Here is a 26,617-nt window from a genome sequence, read left to right as displayed (position 1 = left end):
TTATATTCAAGTTTTATTCATTCAATTTGCATCACTTACTTTGAACAAGCATAGAACACGGATATGAAAGTGGGAATGCGCCGACTGTGTGAATGAGAAGTCCTAATGGGGGTTAAGAAAATCAGTCTTCTAAATATGATTAGATCACAGTTAATCACATTATAACTGGACCCATTACTTTTACAAACTTGTCAATCATCAACAAAACACAAATGCCTCAGTTTTCAAACCAAGACCACCATGGAATACAAGCATGGTAAATGAGACATTACATACAATGAAGACACGAAGTCTGGATATTTAATAGAACACACTCTTGCACACATACTGTCCTCACACACACCAATCACCAACACAAAAACAACAAAGACTTAATAAAAATCTAGCAGTGACAGGATCATAGAAGAAATAAAAACTATTTAAGAAACTATTTATGCAGGGTAGTTCAAATGAAATAACATACATGGAACATAATCAGGCCTACAAAAACAGAAATCAGTATTTGTGCACTGTAACATCAGAACAGGACAGACCTAGATCTAAATCTAGGTATATATATATATATATATATATATATATATATATATATATATATATATATATATATATATATATATATATATATATATACATATAAAAAATAAAAATAAAAAAAAGGACAAATTCACTGTGTTCAGGAGTGCTTGTATATTTGTTCATGCATAATTCAATATGACTCCGTCAAGAGTGGGGGCATCTAGCTTAGGAGCTCCAGGTATGTAACAGGTACTTTGCCTTTCTGGTTGCCTCGTTCTCCAATAAGCCAGTCTGGATCCATGCCAGGCACCGTGTACACAGTAATCAGCTATGGAATAATAGAGGAAGAAAAAATTAACACATTGTGCTTTGGGCTGACTTAACTGTAATGGGTACAATGGGAAGCTGTGGCTCAGACTCACCAATCTAATCACACTATGAGTGCCATACCATGTATGTAACATACCATAATGCCATATAATGGCAAATGTAAAAATGCCCATAAAACTTCAGTGGTTAAGCTTTTAATATACTGTACTCTTACTACATTACTAAATTTCCCCAGACACTCATATAATGAATTGTTACAGACTGTTGAGGGCTGAAAACAGGTTTTATATTTTGATCATTTCCTACCTCATCAGCGAGAAGGGAAAGTTCACTTGTATCTGCAGCATCATAATCATAAAGCACTTTGGCCTTGCGAGTACCAGTGGCTGGTGGCTTCACCTCCTCAATTTTCAGCGTGTTGGACTCAAGAGCATTGGAGCCATTGGGGGGATGGCTAGGTGAAGAAACCCCAGGCAGGGTGGCAGTGGGAAGGGGAGCAGGTCCTGGTGACATCCCTGACGTGGAGGCATTAACAGCAAAAGCATCAGGAAACCTGGAACAGAAACGAACATAGTATCAAATGTATATCTTGAATTTACTTCCATGTTATTGACACGGTATGTGAATTTACATAAAAGATATTTACACAAATGCACATGCAGACATTAAATGGGTCATGAAATACTATTTTATTTTAAATATAATTTTATTATCTTCCCTGAAATCCACTAATAATGTCATTAAGGTTTTTTTGCACCAAAACTGTCATTGTTTAATAATAGATTATAATTTTCCACCTGTCTCTGGCCCTCTGACTCAAATGCTTGGTTTTGGCCTCAGCATCTCCTTTAAACTTCAATGTAAACGGCCACTGTTCTGATTGCCCCTCAAATACAGCCATTTTTGAAATTCAGTCGGAAAAGAATAAACAAGCTCTCCACAACATTATAAAGCTAATTTTCAGGGTTAACACATAATGTACACCCAACACATTGCATCCGAATACATTAAACTGTTCACTCAAGCACATCAGAACCATAAACTATCCAACAGTCATGACTTTGAAATATTCATAAATGAAACTGTATACTCACGGTTTACTGTGGTCAAAGTCCAAGTGTTTTTAACTGCCCCATTTTTTAATAACAGTTCCTTTGCAAAGCTTGAATTGTATTATTACTGTTTCACAAGTCCATGCAGATATTATCCACATATACAGTCCATGCAGATATTATCCACATATACACGGTCCATAGCACGGTGAAACATGACGCACACACATAGGTGCACTGAGGCGCAGATCGCCAGAAATGCATCCAAACGGTCAAAGACTTCCAGCTAGTGCTTGTTTACATACACAGCACTTTTCATACCACTGTCTCCTTAAGATGATTTGCTTACGTTTTCCTCTTTTGTAAGTCGCTTTGGATAAAAGCGTCTGCCAAATGAATAAATGTAAATGCAATTCAAAATAGCGCAGATGGGCACAAGAACAACAAGATGCAGAACAGCTGAATGAAACTGAATGATATCTCTGTTTCCGAGTTGTAACTTGACACCGTGTCTTTTAAAAGCTGTATGATAAACATGACAACAAAGACGTCTGTGTAATGCACGTTATATGCAAAAAAAAAACAAAAAAAACCCACTCCAAAATAGTCCAGATAGCTCCTACTTGGCGTTCAGGAGTAGTTGGTCATACTAGGCCTGTCTATCTCCCTCTCTGTTTATGATATGTACCGAGTGCCAGTGGGTGGGTCCATGGGTGTGATGACACATGTTGTGGGGTGTGTAAATATAACTGAGAAATGTCTTGTGATGTCACGAACACGAGAAACAAGACGTTTCAATAGAGTGGGAACTATAAATGCTCTTTTTAGACTGGGGAGGAAGTTCTGAGTTCAGAATTTTACAGTATGTTTTTATAGTACAATTACCTCTGTATGTCTAAATATCAAGGAAAATTAGATTTTCCATTTCATGACCCCTTTAAGTTCAGTTCTACTTCTGCAATATATGCTACATTTCATGTGTATTATTCACATATTTACATTTAAGGCAAACAAAGTCTTGTCCCTGAAACTTTGCCCTCATGTATGAACTGCATAATTTGTGATTCATAAGATGAGCTAAAGAGGCATGAAAAAGGGGTACAGTGTTGATATCGTCAAGAGAAATGGAAAATAAAATTCTTCAGAATTTAGGCACTTAGAATGGAAGTGAATGGGGCCAATCCATAAAAGTAAAAAAAACTCACTGTTTCTAAAGTATAACCACACATCCAGTTACATCCAATTTTACAACTTTGTTGCCATGACGATGTCATGTCAGTGACAAATAACTAGAATCCACTTATCACAGTAGTTCACTGCAAAAACAACAATTTAAACAACTTTACAGCTTACAAGTTTTAATAGAAAAATTAATGTAAGTGCTTTTATACAATTTTAAGCTTCACATTTCTGTATTTCAACCCTCTAAAAAATGGCCCCATTCACTTCTATTGTAAGTACCTTGCTATAACCTCAATTTTGGTTTCCAGTGGGAGGGATGAGTCAAAATACATTTTTGTGGTAAATCAGCATTGTCACAAATGTTGTCAGCTGAGCTTAACTTAACCAGAATATTCCTTTAAAATGAAATGAATTGGAAATTGTCATCATTTACTCATTGCTTTATTTATTTATTTATGATTATTCTGGATCTTCCGATGCAGTGTGATGGCTTTATGTCAGGAACAGATCCAAATCTAAGTCTTTATGCAGCGATCAGCATCACCATCTGCTGTTACTCTCAAATCATGCTCTTCTCTAACTGAAACATTAAAAATTGCTGCCTAATCAAGCATTATGACAGCTTTGATGTCAGTGATGTCAAATACCATTAGCACTTGAGTGTCATGTGACCGATGGAGAGGAAGATCTTTCTAAAACCTTCAGTTTTACTCTGTTCTCTATTCCAGTGGTTCCCAATCTGGGTGCCGCAAAATCTCTGCTCAGTTTAATATTTTAATAGCCACCTGTTTAAAGTACCGGCAGTACTGTGTACTGACTCAATGCAGCCTAATAGACGTGCTGTACCTGCTATTAGCCTATCGTTACTATTTATCAAACAACAATATTGACAAGAAAAAGAGAAAAGCACTCACTGTCCTAGGCTGGATAACTTCAGTATCTTTAAGCCCAAAACATTTGAATGACAGGTCTGCTTTTCAGTCAAACTGAATCTGAAGCTGAATCTGTATTAATGTAAATCTAAATATCACAGAGTAAGAGTAAGATTGTCAATTTAAGCAGTTTTATTTTTCATTAAATGATTTAAAAAGTCTTAAAATTACTTAAAATTTTTAAATGTTTCTAAATCACGTTTTTTATGTTTAATTGCTGCCGTTAGTGAAAAACTTAAGGCACTGTTTACTCTGTTCTCTATTTTATTACTAGTTCTTAAACAATTACTTTAAAAACTAGACTACAGTATTTTATTTAAATCTGTTCATATTTACATCAATATTAAACTTCTTATTTACATATTTATCTATTTTTCAGTGGTTGAGGTACCGTGGGGGGAACTGCTCTATTTAGAGAATTTTGAATGCAGTTGTTTAGAATACATTTATAGTGCTTTTTTTGTCATTTGTTGAAATAAATTGTGACCGTACTTAAACCAGCTTATTACGTCTTTTATATTATTAGTTGGTTATATTGTTAAATTATTGGTTAAGTTTAGGGTGGGCTTGGGTTAGGGGATCTAAAATATTGATACGATAGCATAATGTAACTAAACATATATATTCATAATTATAATGAAATGCATGTGTTCAACCACAATATGAGTCTGTGACAGAATCATCCGAACTGAGGTGAGAATGGCATGACAATGACATTTTCATAATGCAGGCAAAAAGTCGCTACAGGGACGTATTCGTCAGGAAACTGCCCTTGTATGAAAGGCATCTTTAACACACTTTGTCACATGAATGCAATCACTTAAATTTAGTCAGTAAACTTCCTTCCTTTTTCAATGTGATGGCATCAGTTACTTACGTATCTCCGTTTGCTCTGGCAACACAGGAAAGAAAGAGCAAAAACATCGGGTCAAAGTGGATCCATGAATGGGAAACTGCACAGAAAGTCTTGTGATTGCCTTAACTAGAAATAATGTCTACATGTGACAATTTTGTTCACTTATAGTGCTTTTTGCCACAAGTCTTCATATATCATACATCAAATATTCATACTTGTATATTAAAAATACACAAAACGAAAGAGACTGAACTGTCATGCAAATCTTGTAGTATGTAGCCACATTTTTTTAAATTTTTTATGATTAACATTTTTTATTGATTCATCTTTTAAACAAAGAAATGCAAAACATAAACAAACAGAATAAATATTTAACCCCCACTATTTTACCTATATACATACCCAGTTTTTTATGCGCTTATTCTCTATATTGATGACCACCCCATCACCTAAAATACAGAGTCTGAGGCAAAATAAAATTTGAGTGACCAATACCTCACACATAAAACTCTGAATCTTCAACCAAAATTCTTGGATCTTAACACACCCCCAAAAGACATGGGTTGTGACTCCATCCTCTGATTGACATCGCCAGCAGGTGGGTGTGTCTTTATGACCAAGCCTATACAATCAAGAGGGGGTCCAATAGAATCTATGTAAAATCTTTAGAGATGTGGCGCACCCTTGCATCTCTAGATGTAGACTTGATGTTTTTTAGAATCCTAGCCCACACTCCATCCTCCAATACCAAGTTTAGATCTTTCTCCCATAATCTCTTGATAGAAGTTAAAGCTCCATTCCCCAGACTCTGAATTAGCAGAGAGTAATACACTGATGCCTCATGACCTTTTCCAAAAGCAGTAATCACCACTCCCAGAGTATCTGCCGCTTTACGGGGGTGTATGCTACTCCCAAAAACAGTACAGAGCAGGTGGCACAGCTGTAAATACTTACAGAACTGAGATCTGGGAATCCCAAAATGTTGAACCAAATTTTCAAAGGATCTCAACACTCCACTCTCATATAGGTCACCAAGTGTAGTAACCCCCCTCACAATTCACTCTGACCAGCAAAAAGGGGAATACATAATTTTGGGTTCAACCATATGCTCGAGGCTACATTTAAATAAACGTCCAAATTAAACACTCCGGACACTTTTGTCCATACAGAGTGCAAATGCGAGATAACGGGGTGTAACTTAACTTCTCCGGTTAGTTTGATAGAAAGGCTTTGCAATGGCAAAATAGGGGCAATTGAACTTCCAGTTCAATACAAAACCAGGGAGGGGCTCTCTCAGGTGGAAACTACCAATGAGCCAGATGCCTGAGACCGAATGCATAATAATAAAACAAATCTTGGGTAGGCCTAGCCCACCTTTGTTTATCGGCCTATGTAACTTATTGAAATGTAACCTGGGATGCTTACCATTCCAAATGAAGGACTTCGCTGTGCTATCAAATTGCTTGAAATAAGAGAGGGGGACATCTACAGGGAGAGACTGCAGCAGGTAGTTAAATTTTGGAATACAATTCATTTTAATAACATTATCCTTCCGAATCATAGATAAATGTAATGAAGCCCACCTGCCCACATCACTTGAAAACCTTTTTATTAAGGGGTCAAAATTAACTAACTAAAATCACACAAATTTGCTGGGAATAAAATGCCCAAATACTTAATGTCCTGTTTGGGCCACTGGAAGGCGCCCGGCTTAAAAGCCGTTACTGGGCAGTACACTGTCAGAGCCAAAGCTTCGGATTTAGACCAATTGACTCTGTATCCTGAGAACTTAGAAAAGGAATTAATCATTCTGTGGAGGCAAGGCATAGATCTAGTGGGGTCGGAGACAAATAATAAAATATTTTAATTTTATTATTTTTTTAATAATAATAAAATTATTATTTATTAATCTTATAATAATAAAATAAAAGTTGCTAATGGTTCCAGGGCAAGACAGAACAATAATGGGGAAAGAGGGCAACCCTGCCGAGTGCCCCTATCCAGAGTAATCTAAAATTAATCCATTTGTTTGTACCGCCGCTACCGGGTGTCTATAAAGTAACTTAATCAATCCAATAAAAGTATTCCCGAACCCGTATATTTCCAAAATCTTAAAAAGATAATCCCATTCTACCATATCAAACGCCTTTTCGGCGTCAAGTGAAATGGCAGCGACCAGAGTCTGATCATTCGCCATTGACCACATGATATTGATGAAACACCTAATGTTATCAGAAGAGCTACGGCCCCGAATAAACCCCACCTGATCTATATGTGTAAGAGATGTCATAATTTTACTTAATCGGTTAGCCAGAATTTTTGACAATATTTTAACGTCTAGCTGGTTCAGAGAAATTGGACGGTAACTCTTAGACTTGCTTGGATCTTTGTCATTTTTAAGTATCAGACTGATCCAGGCTTGTGGAAACTTTCCATTCTTTAATGATTCCATATAAACTTCTAGCAAAAGTGAAGCCAGTTCTGTAGCACAAGATCTCAAAAATTCAGCAGCAAAGCCATCCGGCCCCAGAGCCATGACTGAAGGCAAGGCCTTAATTACCTTGCCAAGCTCCTCCAAGTTTATCTCAGAATCAAGAGAATTTTTTTGCTCAGTCGTCAGTTTAGGGAGTTCTAATGGTTCCACAAAGTTTTTAATATCTACATCAGTAGACGAAGACGTGGAACTATAAAGATCTAGATAGAATTCTTTTACGGCATTATTAATATCAATGGCTGAGATAAAAACTTCACCACCAGCAGATTTCACTGAAGGCATGGTAGTATGCAGCCACATTTCAATAAAAACCTTTCAAATTCCTTTATTTATGATCAACTATCCTAATGTATGACAATGTTTGCAGCACCTCAGTTGGTCTTTCACCTGCTCAGCTCTTTCTGAAGGTCCTGCATGTGCTTGTGACACTGTGCATAGTAAGCAACCTCGGCTTCCGCAAACTCATGCAGACAGCGCAAGTGGTTCACCTGGGATTGGAGGATAGCATTCAGTGTCTTATTTCATAGCTTTCCAGCAATCCAAAGATATAATGTCCACCCTGTTTCTAGTCTGTGGACCACGTGTACTCACATGTGTGCTGCTGATCCCCTCCAGTAGGAGGCGTGTCACCTCTGCCTGCCTGTCAAACTCAGTCTGAGCCACACGCAACTCGTGCTCTGCCTTGTGGAACCACAAACATACACATAAAAAAAAGAAAAACAATAAGGCACATCATCTAAAAAGCGACCTGCATATTGTTTAATGTGGCAAAGAGTTAAAATAATAATAATAATAATAAAAAAAACTGGGAATAAAAGTTTTCAAGTAGTAACACAAGTCCAGACATTTTTATTTGTAATTTTTTCATTATTATTATCCTTTATTGATAGAGACAGTAGAAGAAATCACGTGTAGAGTGGTGGAATGTAATCGGCATGTGATGCAGGCCAGACTCAAACCCACATGACCACCATGGCTCAACACATGCTTAGCATGTGCTCTATCCACTAGGCCATGTCGCCACCTTCATGAATGGCTTTAAATTATTTATGAATGACATGACACATGGACTTTATTTCAGCTGGTGATCAACGCTGCAAGAGACAAAGCCTGTGAAGGCTCTACATTTGCTTGTCAGTCACAAGATAGAAGAATGTAATTAACATTCAACATGTCAAGTAATTTGGAAATATACAGCATGTATTCATTTAAAACCCATTCATACTACGGATGAAATTATAAAATTTCTAGCTAAGTGGAAATCTTCCCCTGAAACAGAAAGAAAACTATAATAATGCTAAATTCTGTAGTGGTGTTGCTGTGACAAGTTTGTCTGTATTGGCTAAAGTAGACCATTCAGCATTTGATGAAAACTGCTTAACTTGACTGGTTAATCAGACATTGATGCCAATGCCAAACATACATTAAACATTAGTCTAAGCTGCTGCAATGCACATAAAAGAGTTAAATCTCTATCTGACATTCATTAATGGTGCTAAACAAAGTAGTCATTCACACAGGCCATCAGATTTTGTTTCTATAGACAGATAGATTTGTATAAACAAGGAAATATAAGGTGGGAAACAGACCATCATAGGAGTATGAATTATTCAATTTATTATTACACAATTTATTACGTGAATTATTACGCAAACATTTATTCACTCCCTGAGAACTACTGCAAACAATTGCATGTGTAAAACATCTGTTGTTGTATGAGCACATGTGAAAAAGTAAGAAGTGGATGTGCCTTATACTTACTTTATCCACTTCCGCACTCAAGAGCTGGAACACGCAGCATAATGGCAAGAGAAGAACAATGATGACATCATATTGAGAGTCTGTCTGTTTCACTCTTTGCAAATAGACCCATGTTGGCTAATTCTCAATGTAGGTTCAATTCCAACAGGGTTCCCACATTGTTTGACAAATTAGTTTCAATGACTAAAGTCGTTTGTCAATACTGGATAAGGATTTTACAAAATGGTTTTATAGGAGATCAATCTTTTAGAGAGCAATTTCTAGGCGATAAATATTTTAGAGCTGGAAGCATAACTTTTGAAATTCCCTGATATTTTCAGGTTATTCTATTTTTTTTTTTTTCCCATTAGGAACCCTGAATTGAAGAAAATAATAGCAACTAAATATTTTGCTTAAATTTTATTTTTTTTTAAATTGTGTTGTTAACCTCCATGGGATCTTGAGATAGAAAGAGACATTTGAATGTAATCAGACACACTGGCACCACAGGTTCCTGAAGTCACTATGTCAAGACCATAAAATGTGTAATGATACAAATGCTATAATGGCATAAGATAAAAAAAATGGTTACACAAATTTCTTTAATATAAAATTGAAAGAATAAAAGATGCCAATTGTTTTGCAATCCACTGCAAATTTTCCTTGCAGGGGATTTTCACATTTTGACTAACACAACACATTAAGTCAATATGCTTTCAGAACACTTTAAGCAAACCTTATTTCTTCAACTATATAATTAAGCATACAGAACCAGTCAAACTTTGACAGATTTTGCTTATGTTTAAATGCTAAATGCTTCATTTTGATTACAAATAAAACCTATGTATGATTTTCTTTAAAAAAAAAATACAAATATATATATTTGTATATACTGTGTGTGTGTGTATATTATATATATATATATATATATATATATATATATATATATATATATATATATATATATATATATACACACACACATACACACACACACATACATACATACATACATATACACACACACACACACATACACACACCTTATACTTCCCAATTCTTCCATTTGTGTTGTTTTACAGTTTTGATACATTTCCTAATAATAATAAAGAATGAGTAGGTATGTCCAGACTTTTGATTGGTACTGTATATAACAACATATAACCACTATTATAGGTTATGAATGTTATTGGGACTGAATGATGTATTGCATAATTCATCACCAAAACATTTAATCACACACACAGGGAGGCACACAAACACTCAACACTGTAAAATTGGAAACACTGAAGAAGGGAAACGCAAAAGAGACAATAGTAGAAAACGTACAAAAGACTAGTTTAAAGAAAACTGGGACACCACAGACAATATTTCAAAGCAGATGCGATCATCACTTATCTACGCTGAGGCACAGACAATAAAGATAGTACCTCTTTATGCACACTACACTATAAGGGGGGTTAAATTAAGGTTTTACCGCAAAATTCAAAGCTTGTACAACCTTTCTTGTGTCAATCAGTTCTGAATCACCAAATTCCCTATCCCACTGTGTTGAATGAAAAAGTAAGTTGGTGAGGCAATGGAAAGAGAGTAACATTTCAGTGATGGTAAAAAAAAGAAATCATCTGCACAATTTAACCAACATTCCCTAGGATTCTCTACAAATTTCAAAGGGTAGATGATGTTACAGGGCACAAAGCTGTTAGGTGTAATAGTGGGGATTTTTTTTAATTATTATTTAACCCATCAGACCTGAACTACATTGCAGAGATACAAAAAAATATGACCATACTACTCCAATTCTCTCCATTAGTTGATGTCCATACAGTCATTCATATATATATATATATATATATAAATATAAATAAATAAATAAATAAATATATATATATGCCACTCACTGGATGTTTTTTGTTTTTGGCACCATTTTGAGTAAATTCTAGAGACTGTTACAGAAATACTCAAACCAGCCCGTCTGGCACCAACAATCATCCATGCGATTATCTAATCAGCCAATCGTAAGGCAGCAGTGCAGTGCATAAATCATACAGATACAGGTCAGGAGCTTCAGTTAATGTTCACATCAACATCAGAATGGGGAAAAAAAATGATCTCAGTGATTTGGACCGTGGCATGATTGTTGGTGCCAGATGGGCTGGTTTGAGTATTTCTGTAACTGCTGATCTCCTGGGATTTTCACACACAACAATCTCTAGAATTTACTCCGAATGGTGCCAAAAACAAAAAACATCCAGTGAGGGGCAGTTCTGTAGACTGAAATGCCTTGTTGATGAAAGAGGTCAACAGAAAATAGCCAGACTGGTTCGAACTGACAAAGTCTACGGTAACTCAGAAAACCGCTCTGTACAATTGTGGTGAGAAGAATAGCATCTCAGAATAACTATTCTGAGATGCAGGTTGGCGCTGTTTTGGCAGCACGAGGGGGACCCACACAATATTAGGCGGTTAACACAATATAATGTTGTGGCTGACTGGTGTATATATATATACAGTATATATTCTGTGTAAGAAATGTGACTTCAATAAGATATTATGGGTTGTCTTACTAATGTCACCCCTCAGCTTCACAATAAAAATGGCAAACTATTATTTATGCAGTTTTGATATGCTGTATGTAGATTTAAGTTTGAATTATGGAATAATTTTCTTGAATTGTTATTTTTTAAATATATATTACACACACACACACACTTTCAAAAGTTTAGGGTCACTTACTCATTATTTATTTTTTCACATTTTAGAATAATAGTAAAGTCATCACAACTATGGAATAATAGAAATGGAAATATGGGAATTATGTTGTGACTAAATAAATCAAAACTGTGTTATATTTTAGCATCTTCAAAGTGGCCACCCTTTGCCTAGATTTTGCAGACATGTACTCTTGACATTTTCTAAACCAACTTCTTGAGGTATCACCCTGGGATGCTTTTTAAAGAGTATTGAAGGAGTTCCCATCTATATGCTGGGCACTTAGTGGCTGCTTTCTTAATTATGCAGTCCATGTCATCCATTTCAAAAACTTTTTTTTTTTTTTTAATAAAATTTTTGTTTTGTAATTAAATAAATTAATATGGTGGCACAATTATATTTTTGTCTACAAAACTAATTTCAAACATTTAAGCATACGCCTTCAAATCAAAAGATTTTTTAAGATCATGAGAAACATTTCAGGTAAGTGACCCCAAACCTTTGAAAGGTAGTGTGTATATAATATAATATATATATATATATATATATATATATATATATATATATATATATTAGTTGTGCTCAAAGGTGTGCATACCCTGGCAGAAATTGTGAAATTGTGGCATTGATTTTGAAAATATGACTGATCATGCATTTATTTAAGGATAGTGATCATATGAAGCCATTTATCATCACATAGTTGTTTGGCTCCTTTTTAAATAATAATGATAACAGAAATCACCCAAATGGCCCTGATCAAAAGTTTACATACCCTTGAATGTTTGGCCAGGTTTAAATGGCAATTAAAGGTAAATTTCCCACACCTGTGGCTTTTTAATTTGCAGTTAGTGTCGGTGTATAAATAGTCAATGAGTTTGTTAGCTCTCATGTGGATGCACTGAGCAGGCTAGATACTGAGCCATGGGGAGCAGAAAAGAACTGTCAAAAAACCTGCGTAACAAGGTAATGGAACTTTATAAAGATGGAAAAGGATTTAAAAAGATATCCAAAGCCTTGAAAATGCCAGTCAGTACTGTTCAATCATTTATTAAGAAGTGGAAAATTCGGGGATCTCTTGATACCAAGCCATGTTCAGGTAGACCAAGAAAGATTTCAGCCACAACTGCCAGAAGAATTGTTCGGGATACAAAGAAAAACCCACAGATAACCTCAGGAGAAATACAGGCTGCTCTGGAAAAAGAGGGTGTGGTTGTTTCAAGGAGCACAATACGACGATACTTGAACAAAAATGAGCTGCATGGTCGAGTTGCCAGAAAGAAGCCTTTACTGCGCCAATGCCACAAAAAAGCCTGCCAGACAATATGCCCGACAACACCTTGACACGCACACTGTAATTTGGAGTGACGAGACCAAAATAGAGCTTTATGGTCACAACCATAAGCGCTATGTTTGGAGAGGGGTCAACAAGGCCTATAGTGAAAAGAATACCATCCCCACTGTGAAGCATGGTGGTGGCTCACTGATGTTTTGGGGGTTTGTGAGCTCTAAAGGCACGGGGAATCTTGGGAAAATTGATGGCAAGATGAATGCAGCATGTTATCAGAAAATACTGCCAGACAATTTGTATTCTTCTGCGTGAAAGCTGCGCATGGGACGCTCTTGGACTTTCCAGCACAACAATGACCCTAAGCACAAGGCCAAGTTGACCCTCCAGTGGTTACAGCAGAAAAAGGTGAAGGTTCTGGAGTGGCCATCACAGTCTCCTGACCTTAATATCATCAAGCCACTCTGGGGAGATCTCAAATGTGCAGTTCATGCAAGACGACCAAAGACTTTGCATGACCTGGAGGCATTTTACCAAGACAAATGGGCAGCTATACCACCTGCAAGAATTTGGGGCCTCATAGACAACTATTACAAAAGACTGCACGCTGTCATTGATGCTAAAGTATTAAGAACTAAGGGTATGCAGACTTTTGAACAGGGGTCATTTCATTTTTTTCTTTGTTGACATGTTTTGTTTTATGATTGTGCCATTCTGTTATAACCTACAGTTGAATATGAATCCCATAAGAAATAAAATAAATGTGTTTTGCCATCTAGGGGGCAGTGGTAGCTCAGCGGTTAAGGCTCTGGGTTACTGATCAGAAGGTCAGGGGTTCAAGCCCCAGCACTACCAAGATGCCACTGTTGGGCCCTTGAGCAAGGCCCTTGACCCTATCTGCTCCAGGGGCGCTGTATCGTGGCTGACCCTGCACTCTGACCCCAGCCTAGCTGGGATATGTGAAAAGAAGAATTTCACTGTATATGTGCAAATGTATAATGTGTGATAAATAAAGAAAATTAATTAATTAGTTTACTTTAAAAATGGTACATATATTACCAATTCTCCAAGGGTATGCAAACTTTTGAGCACAACTGTATGTATATGTATATATATATATATATATATATATATATATATATATATATATATATATATATATATTGCCTATTTACTTTTTACCTAAAGCGACAACCCTAGGGTTTTAACCTTTAAATTCTCAATTGCCAGCCGGGGTTAAACCACTGGGATACACCACCCCCCTGGAGAATGGACTATACATTGATATTTTAGGTGTGCCTTGGCAATGCAAATGCATTTTAAAAATGCTAATTCCCTCTATGATTTGTTTAAATATTGGTGGAAGAATAAGTGCACATAAGGGTCACGTAGAAGAAAAGAGTGTGGGGAATAAAAAAAAAAAAAAAAACAATTCTAATGATAGGGTTCTGCAGCCTTCTTACCGCAGATGCACTGGCAGACAGAACATAATTGCGTGGCCTAGTCTCCTGAAAGTCAGGCGCTGCCTACAGGTGAAGGGGGGAAAACAAAGTTTTACAAAGAATCATGCCTCCACATAAACTAACTCAACAGAGCAATTATTTTATTCAAATATATTAGTGATAATAAATCTAATAAACTAATAAAACTAAAACTAACAATCAGAGAATGAAAACTAATGACTAATGAAACTAAATGGAAAGGGAAACTTGAAAATAAAATAGAAATATAAACAGAATAAAATTAAAAAAATAAATAAATAAACTACTGTATAACAACCCCTAACCAATAAACAGTATTGTAAAACACATTACTTTTAGAAGTAATTTTTCCCAACACTGTTGGCTGAGATGTAAATGTCTTTAATGAGAACATAATGATTCCCTTTAAGATATTTTGTCTTAGATGAGTCACTGTTTGTATTTTTCCATGTCTACAAATATAGTGGAAAAATAATATTTATATGCATCAAGTGAAATCATTGCTCCCACACAACTTTTTCCCAAATATTCATATTCAGAAAAGTTTGTTAAAAACAATTTTTTTCAAAACACTTAATCTTTAGTTCTGTATAGTGTATAGTATATTATATGTAGTATTATACTATACAGTATACAGTACCTATGTTGTACAATACTATATAGTATAGTCATATAGTATAAGCTCAAAAACAAAGAAGATTTTATAATAATTTGTACTGTTTGCAGCACTATCATGAAGATCACAATGTTCTGCTGGCCATGTGTCTTAACATGCTCTTTTAGGTAAGTGATTTTGTAATAAGGAGTCAACGTAGCCCTGATTCTTGTTAAATGTGACTCCCAACATGTTAAACACAAACACACTTGCATGTGTAGCACACATTCCCCTTTACTTATTAACTGAAGCATTTGGGAGTTTAAGAAAGGTTATTAATAGTACACCTACACAATCAATAGAAGGAATTGACACATAACACATCTGACTAATGGGGTTTGACGTTTTTAAAAAGTATAAACTATACCATAATCTATAAACAAGGTTTCCCAACTGTGTGATTCCCACCTGAAATTTCAATGTTTTTACCTTTGATTAAATATTCTGAATTAAAAATTCAATGACTAATTTTTCTATATAAGATCAGATTAATGCGTTATATTTTGTTATTCCTTTTACACGTTTTATTTCAAAATGTAATCAATGTAATTTGGCAGCTGTATTTCTATCACAATCTCACAAACACCCCTGTAGTTCCATCATGAATCGCTGGGGTTTTGTGAATGGCCGGTTGGGAAGCCCTGCTCTATACTGTAACACACCATGTTATGTACAAATTATATATAGCCATTTAGTTTGAACTACAACGTGCTATTTTTGTTCGACTTGTCATGGTTAGACAGTGCTACTAATAATTCCTCTGTTTGTTGTTTAAGGCACCACAAAGGAGGCAGATGGACCAGTTATCACACCTGTACAAGTGATTGCTAATAGGAGGCAGCAAAAAATTAAAGAGTGTCGAGTGAACACAGACACACACACACACACACACAGACACAGACACAGACACAGACACAGGGATACTCACATCTCCCTCACACTGTGCAAATGACAACAGAAAGACATGTTAGTGCACACACAGAAAAGGAAAAAGTCTGACAAAAACAAAAATTGACCTTTAGCAGGTCGCAGAAAAAAATCATGGTTGAATCATTAGACTTTTCCCTATATTCATACCCACAAAGAACAAAGGTTACTCTGAGAGATTTAGAGAGAGGTACCCAGACTGCTGCTTTCCTGATGACATTTGAATAGTTTCAATGAAGCATGTTGAACTAATGCACTTCGATATCAGAACATGTTATGGAAATACAATTTCAGTAAGGGGAAATCACCCATTGTCCTACAAGGCCTATCAACAAACAATCCCAGGTATGCAACTAAGAAAACAAAAATGATGAAATGGCCTGTGACTCAGCCGTCTGACTAAGTAACTACCATGAAAGGAAAAATCCTGAATCATTGCAGGGGTCAAATGGAACCAAAAACGTAAGGGAAAGGAAATGTCACGAAGGGGTAGGCTGTGAATCACATTTGTTTTCATTCACCCGCTGACTCAAAGCTTCTGACAGAATTCAAACCTTCCTTCACATGCAATAATTACCAACATAGAGTGTCCATAACAAATACCTCTGTGACTGAAAAATTTAAATCTAGGCAATCAAGCAAACGGGATAACCTCAGGCTTCAGTTTTAACCGCAGCCAGGAGTGCAATCTTTAGGATGTACAGGTACTTGCTAATATGTCATTTAAGGGTTCTGAATTCTTGAGTGCTTGACAGCTCAAAAGTGTTACCTAAAATTTCAGAGATTGAAATTGGTGGATAGATTAAAATAAGAAAGCGGGCTTAGGAGCTGGCGAAAGGACCAAGAGGGGAAAATAGGCACAGGCTCATGAAGAAAGTGAAAATAAAGCTTACAGCAGCCTTGGCCTCAGCTAATTTCGCCTTCTTGAGCCGGGCTTTGCAAACATCCAGGTCAAGGCGCCGGTTCTCCAGAAGCCTTCTCTCTTTCTGAAAATAAAACATACAACGCTTTGTGTAAAATCCACTGGGACACAAGCTTGATTGTTTCCAATGATAATGGTCTTATTTTCTGTTATATGCATGAATGCATTGGCAAATCAGAGGAGTTTAAAAAAGTATTTAGGCTTATCATTAATGTATGATGTACAGCTGTAAAAACAGCAATTCTTGATCCGTATATGTAGCCTACATAAAGAATGTGGCATGTAGTTGATCCACACAAAGTCAGTATTTGAATGCAAATTCTGTTACTCTAAATTGATAATTGGGTAACTCTTTAAAATTAAGTTAATTTCAATCTTGGTTAATTTCAATAACAACACATACTATTTTTTTATTTTTTATTAAAAGTTGTATATGTTAACATCATTTAGTGCACTGAGAAGTAACATGAAATAATTATGAAAAATTGCATTTTCGTAAATTAACACGAACCAAAAATATTTAAAAAATATTTTGTGCATTGTAAGTTTATAATACCTAATGCAATAACTTATGTTAACAAATAGAAGCTTATTGCAAAGTGTTACCAATAACTGCAATTACAACATCAAAAAGGAAGTAATCAACAATTATAATTTTGTCATGATTGTGCAGCCCTAGTGTCTGATGTAATTTTCTAGAATTTCTTAGACTTAGTCACCTTATTTTGGGGATATCTTTTACTTTTTATTTGATTTGTATAATCTTGGAAACTATTATGTTACATACAGTGCTCTGTTTTATCTATTTATCAGCATGATATTTATCTCAACAAAAGCCTGACTTTTGACAAAAGCTTTACCAGCTTGTCAAAAGTCTGATGCTGAGAATTTCATAAGTCTTGCAAGTGAGACTTCTGACTATTGCCATAAAGTCTGGTGCACTGTAGCTTTTTTCTGGCTAAAAATAAAGGGACCATCAAGAGTGTGTAAGTGCAGGTAAATCTGAAACCGATGGCACCACAAACACAGACCCGCATACAACAAAGAGGAAGCCCATTCAAATAATGGTGCAATAGTCTCCACCTAATATTGTACAGACAACACCTAAAGTAAACACCTAAACTTCGTGTTCAGAACTTAATTCAATTTAAAGTTAATGAGTACCAACTATTTAACCGATGTAAATCTACAAACATTGTTTCCTGACAGACTGATAAAAACATGTACATCCTGACATCGCATGTTGTGTAGGAGCCAGCCAATGAGATCGGAGCAGGCAGATTTCATCATCTTAAACTGGTCATCTGAGAATTGCACAACTTACCGAAATGGTTTTCCAGTCACCTTCTAGAAAGTTCCTCAGAGGTGTGAGGAAGTTGATGGCTGATGTCTGTAGGAATTCCCTCTCTGCTGCACCCAATCTCCTCTGAAACTCTCCCACAGTGATCAAAGTACTGCCTGAAACCATAAAAATTCACAAAAAAAGGACATTACTAATTTGTAATAAATTGTAGGATAGGATGGGATGGGACAGCACTTAGTTCTCTGAGGAGAATATAGGTGTTACAGCAGCAAATCATTTTTTTATTTTTCTCCCCAATTTGGAATGCCCAATTCACTCCAAGTCCTCGTGGTGGCGTAGTGACTCGCCTCAATCTGGGTGGCGGAGGATGAATCTCAGTTGCCTCCGCGTCTGAGACGTCAATCTGCGCATCTTATCACGTGGCTTGTTGAGCGTGTTGCCGCGGAGACGTAGCGCGTGTGGCGGCCCATGCTATTCTCCACGTTATCCATGCACAACTCACCACGCACCCTACCAAGAGCGAGAACCACACATTATAGCGACCACAAGGAGGTTACCCCATGTGACTACCCTCCCTAACAACCGGGCCAATTTGGTTGCTTAGGAGAACTGGCTGGAGTCACTCAGCATGCCCTGTATTCGAACTCGCGACTCCAGGGGTGGTAGTCAGCGTCAATACTTGCTGAGCCCTCATTTTTTAGCTCAATTAACTTTTTTCAGACTTTATGCGACATGCATCTCATTTAGATGTTTGGCACGAACATCTACTTTGTGGTATACTAATTAATTAGTGCAATCTCAAAATACAATTATGCTTTTGCAAAGAAACGGGCTAGACAAAAACAAGTCACATGTCAGGTATCAGGACAACCTAAATACCATATAATGTGTCCATCATACGCTTCATCTCTGTTAAGAGAGGACAAGTGTGCCATCTAGTGACTGAAAAATGGGCAGAGCACAAAAAGAGATGTTAGGCAGAATGTTAGGACTAATAATAGCCTCAGGCATCCTTCACTTTCATCACACTTTTTTTCCATACAATGAAAGTGTATGTGACAGCATTCTGACTAACACCTCCTTTTGTGTTCTACAGGAAAACTCATACAGGTTTTTTGTAACAACATGAGGGTGAGAAAATATTTCGATTTTGAATTACGCTCAATTTATCTCTTTTACTTGGTCAACATAGACACAGGTCGGGAAAAGAACATACAAAGGGAAGGATAATTTTTCTGTCATCATGCTAGAATCCAAACAGTAGGAAACCGGAAAAAAGAGGAGGAGGATAAGGAGGACATAAAGTATGTTACTGTATATCTGGTATAGGCAGAGACAAGCATGAGGCTTACCAATAACAGCCAAAGAAACATTGATGAAGTCTCAGTGTAACTGTATGTACAAACTCTGTAACAAAGTGATCCATAGTCACTTTAAATTGTGTATATTGTATTATAAAATGGATAATTCTGGTTCTTGATGCTGACTGGACAATACAGTACACCAGTCCTGCTAAAATACCACAGTTACTGACTGTATTCACAATACAGCATGACACTGAGTGCCTCGAAGCTTCTTTTAACTTGCCGTTTTACCATATAACTCCATACCTCCATCAGTTTGGACTTCGGAGTAAGGTTGCAGTGATTTCTAATAAAAAAAGACGGCACTTTATTTTGCTGTTCTGGATGATTGTACAAACCATATGGAGTTCCTGGTCCAAAGTCCTTCGCAGCATCCTGCATATACTGGCCCAGCAGTTCTGCATTGGTGGTTCTGGATGGAATCTTTCTGTCCAATTTCTCATAGAAGAACTCTTCAATACGGGCACCTAAACAAAGATTCACATCAGTGAGAAGGACATCATGGTTTACTGAAGCCTCCAATAAACTTATTTTCACATACTGTACGAACCCCATGAGTTCAAGAATCTTGCCCCACAAGAAGTTTAACCAGTTGAAACCAATAATCGACAACCAGTAAATTGGGGGTAAAAGGGGGATGGGGAGAAACCAAACACAATTGATTTCTTAAATACCCAAGGACATTATATTTTAAAATTGAGTTAATTTATAATCAAGAGTAGAGCCTTGATTTGTCATTTAAGCATCTATAAAAATTTAAACCGACAACAAATTATTAGTATTCTGGTTGTTTATTTAGCAGACCAAATGTGACCTGCTCCATCATTTTGAGTCACTTAGACCCAGTTTTATGTGATCAAGTAAAAATAGAAAATCTCAGCTTTCTAATGATATAATTATTATTTCAACTTTTTTCATCAAGATATGATGATTTAAATGTTGGCTGATATAATCATTTAAATGCTTTCCTTGTTTACATTAGCGTATAAAACTCAAAATGTGTTTCTGGGTCAAAGTGACTTAAAATTATGCCGCAGGTCACAAATGTATCTTTTTTTTTTTTTTTTCTTAGATTTATTGCTTTAAAAAAAAAAAAAAAAAACATCAAGGGAGGAAGATGCATGTTAACTTCCCATGCTTTCAAACACCTATCCATCAAACATCCAAAAACAAGAGCCTGACAGACAGGGATTTTATACACAGGGATGTACATTATGACTGCTCTGTATTGATTGCATGGAAAATTAACTCAGGAATTTGCCATCATAGACATGGGGGGGGAAAAAATCCCACAAATATCTAGGGCCCTAGTTTAAGAGCGCTAGCACTAACCACAGCACTTTTTCATAAGTCATACATGCAAAATCAGTGGGCATGGCCATGAAGTTTTGGTATTTCCGTGCAAGCATGCACCAAGTCTTGGCACAAGTGGGTTTGGTGAAATCGCATGCGCAAATCGCTAATGGGCTGGGTCAAGTGAGATTAAATTCAGAGGTTCCACTGGTTATTGCAGCGTCTGTGTCCTATTAGTCCATTCCCTCAAGCACAAGCGATATAAACAAAGACCGCACATTCATAAGAAGTTGGTAGTGTAAATAGACAGTATGTAATGAATCAGAAGAATAGAAAAATGGACTTGCATGTTCTTTTGTGCATTATCTGCATCCTTGTTGAATGTCTGGCATTTTTCTATGAATTCATTTATTGAAACATGAAAAAATTTAACCAAAAATATTTCTAAACTCAAATTACACTTCAAACGAAACAAAAATATAATCAAAATTATAAAGCGGTAAAAAAAAAAAAAAAATCATACCAAATCCAAATATTTTACCCTCACCAACTTCTTGTAAATATAAATATAATAATAATTATTGAAAAAAAAAACATCATGACCTATAAATAGTTTAACACAAATCTAAAAAAAATAATTAAAAAAATAATAATTTGGTGTTCCACAATATTTCCAGAGTTTGGACATTAACTTTATTACCACCTGCTCATGGAATCTCCAAAATGCAAATGCTGGAACTGAATTTAGACTCTGTGCTAAAAAAGACCTGCTTTTGAAACGTCTTACTCTTAGTGCAATGATCTATTTCTCAGGAAAATAGCAAATTGCGCTTTGCGCCACTTCATTAACATACAATACACCCTCAGTTTGTGCACATACACCTGCAGATGTTGCAAACACTCCCACCCATACCCACTTGCGCTTTGCCCAGGCATTATAATTGCACTTAGAATTAGCGCTCTCATGAAAATTGGATAAGACATAGTGCACAGTCGTTGCGCGTAGAGTGCGTTTTTCCTTAAAAATTTCGAGTAATAAATTGTTCCTGAATGGTGTTTCAGAAAACAAAGCACTCACAGATCAAACAAAACAGAGGTCTTTGATGTAGATATCACAGATGCAGACACAAAAATCCATGTGGCTTTTTAATGGCAAAATGTCTAAGAATAATATTCTTTGACAGTATTCAATCCTTTCCAGCTCTGAACACAATGTATTGTGTTGCCAACAGGATGTAAAGAGGCCAAATATGAACATGAGGTCAAGACATTAGAAGAACAGATGTTTGAGCATAGTCAGTCTGGCTAAAACCTAACCATAAGCTTACAAGTTTCAAACTTATAAGAGCATCATACCAAAAAGGGATAGGTCAACCAAAAATGAAAATTCTGTCATTTTTGTCTCCTGCAGAAAAAAGTAAGGGTACCAAAGGGTTTTGGAACAACATGAGGGTAAGTAAATGATGTGAGAATTAGAATTTTTGGGTGAACTAGCCCTTTTCAAATGGGATGAATACATAAATTTACAAGAATTCTCATATATTAAAAAGATGTCCACCCTAAGTCTGCAAACAAACCAGCTTCAAACGTTTCCTCTAATACTAAATATCAATCATTTGGAGAAAGGGATTAGGTTGGTGACCCAAAGCACAGGTCACCGGGAGTAAAGACAGACTTACCAGTTTGGTCAACTGGTGCATGTAGAGAATTAGAAAAAAAAAAAAACAGTTAGTGTTCTTACTAGCACACAATCACTAGGCCATCAGAACCTTGAAGATTTATATCAAAAAGCTTAAGTATGTGAAAGGCACTCCAGAGTCTCATCAAGATTGCTAAAGGGTCTGAAACATGCGGCCTTATCAATGATCAAGGAATTGTCCCCAAATATATATGAAAGTAAAACATCATAAAATAATTAGTCTCAAATCAATATTTTATGTCCATTTATTTACTAATTTGGTAAGTAGCCATTTAATAGGCAAAATAATGCAAGTCCTGATCACCCTGTCGGGATTTATTTCACAATACTGACGGCTGCCGGTAAATTATCCCTAATTTATCACATTGATTGGAGGCAAAGAAGAGAAAAAAGAACAATAAAACAACAAAGAAAATACATTCACATAACATGTTACCTAACACAGTGCCACTGTTTTAATATGGTTAGTGGTGGCATCATATTTCACTAGCTGGCTGTAGAGCTGTTATGTAGACATTCTCAAATAAAACTCTAATGACTTTTTCACAAGAGTTAAATTGTATGTCTTTGCTTTCTTTCTGACACAGTGGTATAATCAAAGCAAATGGACAATTTGATGTGGATTGATTTAGATGTCAACAAACATTCAAAAAGGGTTGGTCCTAGTACAACAAATAAATGTTAATGGCAATGTCAACAACAGGAGACATTTCTAAACATACTGTAGCATGTGTTGACAAGTCAAGACCACACATTTCAAACTGACATCAATTTAAGGATTTTAACATTACATTTTTCCTCTGAAATTGCAATGCATGGGCTTAGGCTGGACCCCCACACATCTTAAAGTTATAATAAAGCCTATGTAAAGTCTTACTTGGGTTGGGTTGAAGCAGCACCTCAGTCTGTCGGAAGATCTTCTCAGTCCAGTTTTTGGTGCAGTCAGCTCGGGCAATCAGGTTCTCCAGGTGGGCATCTAGTTCAGTCTTTTCTGCCTGGCCAAGCTTCTCCTCTGTGTACTGGAAAATATCCAAAACAATTAAATCTGTCTGCACTGTATAATACTGTACGAGCAGCACTCTAAATGTTTCAATACACAAAGGCAACAGCAACTGGAATATCAGCAACTCTTTCTGGAGAACATGCATAATTTTTCTCTTTCTGAATGACTCAAGTGATTTCTCACAGTGCTACACAAAAAGTGTATTTACCCATCAACAATTTATGAGCAATTCTAATTTACAAGTCTTTTTGGTAAATGTGTATGCTCTTGTATTCTTCAGAGACTGAATATTCTCAGCAAGACAGAGAGAAGAACTCTGACGATTATTCACGTGATTTGCTGGCACAGTGACATCCTCCCTTTGGGTTTAGATTTTTACACACTTTTTGACAGTTCATCTCCGTAAATCAGACATCACATTTGAGTGCAGTAAAAACATGAACAATTTTCTAACACATGCCACATTTTATCCCTATATTGCAAAGATGTGATCAAATATAGTTAACATGAAATGCAATGACAGCAGTGGAATGCAGTGAGTCATGCTATGCTTCATCTAAATCCATTTTTTATTATTATTTTAATTTATAATGAAATACATTTTTTTTTCTTTTTTTTATTAATTAAAAATCCATTCTTTCAGAATTATTACACATATAATTTTAGAGAATATTAATATTTGTACTTTTAAAAATTATTGTGTTTTGAAGTGAATTGCAAAAGGCTTATAGAGGATTAAAAATTGTGAAACATTTGAAATGGTGACCAGTTACAGCACTAACAATATATACCTCCCCTTCTGTACATTTTAACTTAAAATCTTGATGTATAAAAAAAAAAAAAAAAAAATAAAACATTTAGCTTTGAATACATGTCATCCATGAGCTGGGACTCAGGAGTATAGCAATGCTCATAACAGACATCATTCTGTTGTAAACGGATTCATTTGCCTTTTGGAGCTCACCACAATAACAACACTAAAACCTGTGATTACCCAGTATCTTGTGACGAGTGGGGATATTTTATTTTATTTTGTGTGTAAACTACATTTTATAGAAAATATCATCTGTCACACCTTGAAACAGGAACTTCAGCATTGAAAATGAATTGTAAAACTGGGAACTTTTTATGCTTTATGTGAACCATCCACATGCAAACATACACACCAGTGCTGGCCAGACATCTTTCAGTGCTCTGTACACAAGTGGGCTTATTTTGATATCCTATGCTTAACTTTTGGACAAAATAAGTAAATAAATAAATAAATAAATAAACATTATTTTAAAAATAAATAATTTGGTATAATGTCTTTGATATACACTTTAATAATGACTATAATTATTTATTAAATAGATAAAATAAAATAAAAATCAAACAATAACATATTCCTCAAGGGGAGATTTCTACTCCCATGAAATAAGCATAGAATAAGAGAACTGATTAAAGGTTGTCTAGCGATCAGGGTTTTGACCCAGGCTGTGGGTTAGACTGTAATGAACAGCCATTAATAATGGATACGGGCTTGGCTTGCGTCTATCGGCTTACAATGGCGAGGAAAATAGAGATCGTCCCAAAATGACACAAAATGTTCGCTTAAACTATGATAAATAAATACAGCAAGCGACTGTTCTGAATGTCCTCGTAAAGATTTATAAAGGGCAACAGAGCCAAGATGTTCATTCATTCGCTCGAGCCCCGCTGCGCACATCCCCTGACGCACGTCACTTACTGCTGAAGACAACAAACGTAAAGTAACGGGGGAAAAAACATCGACTCAATTTATACCTGAACAGCACGAGTGAAGAAGACACCTGCATCCGACGCAAGTTTCTTGACATTGAAATCCATCTTGTCAGCGTTTTCACTCTGTGCGTTTCAGCAACATCAGCTTGTTGATTGCCCCTGCAACCGGATCGATTGTGCTGGACGAAATTGAATCGACAGCGCAGCCTGGAGTTTTATGAGCTTACCATCAGTTGCATCGGTCATCCTCCACTCTGCCTGGATTCTATGCTATTCTATTCTATTCTATTCTATTCATGGTCACAATGTGAAATAATATAATATAATATAATATAATAATTATGAAGTTAAATGAATAATTAAGGGAATAATTATTCAAATTTCATTTAAATATAAAATTAGTATATATTTGGCATTTCTCAAATCATATACCTTCCCTTATTACTCCCCACTTTATTATTTGTAAATCTTCTGGAACCCACAACTTAGTACTAAATAGAAGACCATGTAGTCAAAGACTTCAGCTCCACAAAAGTTTTCCTCAATACTTTCCTCAGACCAGACATCTAGATGTGCCTTAAAGGGATAATCACCTCATCATTTATCATTTACCCATGCTCATGCCAAGTGTTGGGCAAGTTACTCAAAAATGTAGCTGTCTAAGCTACCAACTACTCAACAGAAAAAAATTTATTAAGCTAAGCTAAAAGCTACACTTGAGAGAAAGTATCAAGTTACACTACAAGCTACAGGCTAAAAGTAGCTTGCTGCATTTGTGAACCAGACCAGACCAGATGCACAGAGCATACTGTGATAGACAAAGCATCTAAAAGACTTATTCACATGATGTTTATCTAAGCCAGGGTACAGTATAGTACACTATAGTCCAATATAAATGTTTGTGTATATGCTAGATGTGTATGACTTTCATCTGCAGAACACAAACAAAGATTTTAGAAGAATATCTCTAAGTAGGTCCATTTAATGCAAGTGAATGGTGGCCCGAACTCTGAAGGTCCAAAAAGCATATAGAGGCACCATGAAAGGTGTGGGTGAGAAACGGATCAATATTCAAGTCCCTTTTTACCATAAATCTCCACCTTTGACCAGCGTTGACCAGGTGGCGAT

At 36.0% G+C, this 26,617-nt stretch overlaps 1 protein-coding gene across 10 annotated transcripts; it reads right to left on the bottom strand.

Annotated features, from left to right (window-relative positions):
- Positions 1-25,669, bottom strand: sh3glb2b (SH3-domain GRB2-like endophilin B2b). 10 transcript variants are annotated; one of them, XM_051696699.1, is made up of 13 exons: positions 25,532-25,669; positions 23,621-23,762; positions 20,090-20,218; positions 18,409-18,542; positions 17,056-17,148; positions 14,563-14,625; positions 10,580-10,648; positions 9,124-9,147; positions 7,954-8,043; positions 7,750-7,850; positions 4,890-4,904; positions 1,153-1,399; positions 1-844 (listed from the first exon to the last, which is right to left on the bottom strand). In XM_051696699.1, the coding sequence occupies exons 1-13, from the start codon at positions 25,592-25,594 to the stop codon at positions 737-739; spliced, it is 1,278 nt and encodes a 425-aa protein (XP_051552659.1). In that variant the 5' UTR covers positions 25,595-25,669; the 3' UTR covers positions 1-736. The 10 variants fall into 10 exon arrangements, with proteins under 10 accessions (XP_051552659.1, XP_051552661.1, XP_051552660.1 ...); XM_051696701.1 differs by having other exon boundaries at positions 10,604-10,648; positions 25,532-25,609; XM_051696708.1 differs by lacking the exon at positions 1-844 and adding an exon at positions 2,898-2,975 and having other exon boundaries at positions 1,251-1,399; positions 25,532-25,640.
- Positions 25,670-26,617: the final 948 nt, after the last annotated feature.

The sequence above is a fragment of the Myxocyprinus asiaticus genome, chromosome 4 (assembly GCF_019703515.2).
Source record: "Myxocyprinus asiaticus isolate MX2 ecotype Aquarium Trade chromosome 4, UBuf_Myxa_2, whole genome shotgun sequence".
In the NCBI taxonomy this organism is placed as follows: Eukaryota; Metazoa; Chordata; class Actinopteri; order Cypriniformes; family Catostomidae; genus Myxocyprinus; species Myxocyprinus asiaticus.
This window is presented reverse-complemented; position numbering and strand designations above follow the sequence as displayed.

Bases quoted from the DNA above. Each gene is read 5' to 3' on its own strand.
- sh3glb2b (XM_051696699.1), bottom strand. From the start codon at position 25,594: ATGGATTTCAATGTCAAGAAACTTGCGTCGGATGCAGGTGTCTTCTTC. The intron at 14,626-17,055 runs GTAAGCTTTATT...CTTCACCTGTAG, and splicing joins TAGCTGAGGCCAAGGCTGCT to GCAGCGCCTGACTTTCAGGA. The intron at 7,851-7,953 runs GTGAGTACACGT...CTCCAATCCCAG, and splicing joins AGGGGATCAGCAGCACACAT to GTGAACCACTTGCGCTGTCT.